A 2033-nucleotide genomic window follows, 5' to 3' on the forward strand; every position below is an offset into this window, starting at 1 on the left:
TATTAATAACTATTTGTTAAATAAAATAAATAGGAAATTGATAATTAGTGAAATGGTCGAATATCTTAAGGATGTACCTGACATCTACAGCTATACCTGACGTTTTTTCACGTGAGAATAAGTTGAGCAAGTCAAGGTAAAACTTACACTGAGAATGCACACTAGTTTATTGCTGTGTCCAACACACGTTCTGCTGTTTAAGTTGGTATTTAGACTATGTCCCGTTAGGGAGAATTTTTTGTCATACCATTAGTCTCTACTCAACAATATAGAACACATGGGTTAACTTGGTTTGTCATTGAGCCACGTGTTAAATTGAACATGGGGTGCTCGACTCTTCTCGTTATCAATTCCTGACCTATTTGAAAGCTTTTCAAGCACATGACCTAATACGATGTGGCAGATCATTTTTCGTTGAATAAATTTAAATTATATATGGTGCCAAATGTGCAAAGGAAAAAAGTGAAAATGTTGAGCTTGTAGAATATTTTTATAAAGTATAAATTAATTAAAAGTGTTGATATCTTGAATTAAAATATAATAGGGGAGAGAAGTGGGCCTTGGATTAAGCCCAAAGACAAAAAGAAATGGGCTTTTTTTAGCATTCACTCCAATGGCCCAAATGAGCTATTTGGGCTACAATGGAACCCATTTTCTTGGTTATGGGCTCGAAGGTTAAAACAAAATAAAAAAGTGGCCCAACCTCTCAATGTGTCCAATAAGAGGCCCAATTGATCCTCATATTAAAATTATTAAATTTATAATATTTATTAGCTTTAAAAAATATTTATTTATTCCTAAAAATTAAGTATAGTTTAAATTTTCATCTTAATAAAAAATAAAAACTAATATGTTAAAATATTTTGAATTTTGAATTTGGAGTGTTTTGACTAGAAGAAAAAAAAAAAAAAAAAAAGCATTTGCTTTCTCTTAGAGTCTCGAGCACATCTTCACTATCGAATAGCTATCATTCACTTAGCTATTTTGCATATCATGAAAGTCGTATTATCTAAAAGGGACATGGTGCAAGAGCGTAGGAGACATGCCTACAATGATTTCTCCCTAGCTCGTTTCGTCACATTTAAAAAGAGAAAAATTTACGGGTTCGTGCATTTTTCTTGAATCAACCTCGAAAGTTAAAACAAAATAGAAATTTCCGACCCAACAACAAAAACATAGCCAAACATAATATAGAACTAAAAGAAAAGAAATAGTTGATTATTGATGATGATCAAAACTTTGTAAAAGGCAGCTCTAATGCAGAAAAAAAAAACACAACTACAAGGCAGGTTCTATAAATGAAGAGAAAGATCAAGTTTTTGTTCTTTTTCCTTGTCTTTCTTTATGCTTCTCTGCCAATTCAACACATGTTCTTCATCTTCCCCACATTGATATCTATTGTATGAACAAACCCCACCATAGTAAACCATGTCCTCAAACTTGGGAACAACTCCCAAGCCATCGTAGAACACTTGTTGGCTATTGGGGAAACAATGAAGACTAGCTCCATGAGCTGCAATGTACATTGGATGTGGCAATATAGCTGGATGATGAAGCTGTTGGCTGCCTGCAAATACCGACAATGGTCGTGACGACGTTGACGACGACGAGTAATCAGATATCCGCTTGGCCTTCCTCACGGCGGTGCGCTCTTTCTTGTGAGCATTTTGATGGCCTCCTAAAGCTTGAGAGGTTTGAAACTTCCTTGAACAGAACAAACAAGGGAAGATTCTTGATGGGGTTTCTTCCATTTCAACACTGCTGGATTCAGCAACCTGTAAAGGCTGTTCTTCATCTTCCATATGGGCTGAAACAAAAAGCTTGAAACAAACAAAGAAAGAAGAAGAAGTGGGAATTATAAAGAGAAATGGAAGAGTGAAGAGTATAAGAAGGCTGCAGCAAGAGGCAGTTTGAAGTAAGAAGCTAAATTCTAAAAGGAGAGTTGGAAAATGTGCAAAGTTGCATAATAAATAATTATTAAATGAAGTGCTTTGGTGGCAAAGATGGATGCATGGGCTTGGGAACAGAAGAGA

General features: G+C 35.1%; 1 protein-coding gene across 1 annotated transcript; it reads right to left on the reverse strand.

The window, feature by feature from the left end:
• Window positions 1–1176: 1176 nt before the first annotated feature.
• On the reverse strand, window positions 1177–1802 carry LATE (C2H2-like zinc finger protein). The gene has a single exon (XM_087123618.1). It carries the CDS (start codon window positions 1800–1802, stop codon window positions 1293–1295), a length of 510 nt encoding a protein of 169 aa, XP_086979744.1. The 3' UTR covers window positions 1177–1292.
• Window positions 1803–2033: the final 231 nt, after the last annotated feature.

Source organism: Cucurbita pepo, chromosome 5 (assembly GCF_057944985.1).
Source record: "Cucurbita pepo subsp. pepo isolate OVF chromosome 5, ASM5794498v1, whole genome shotgun sequence".
Taxonomy (NCBI): Eukaryota; Viridiplantae; Streptophyta; class Magnoliopsida; order Cucurbitales; family Cucurbitaceae; genus Cucurbita; species Cucurbita pepo.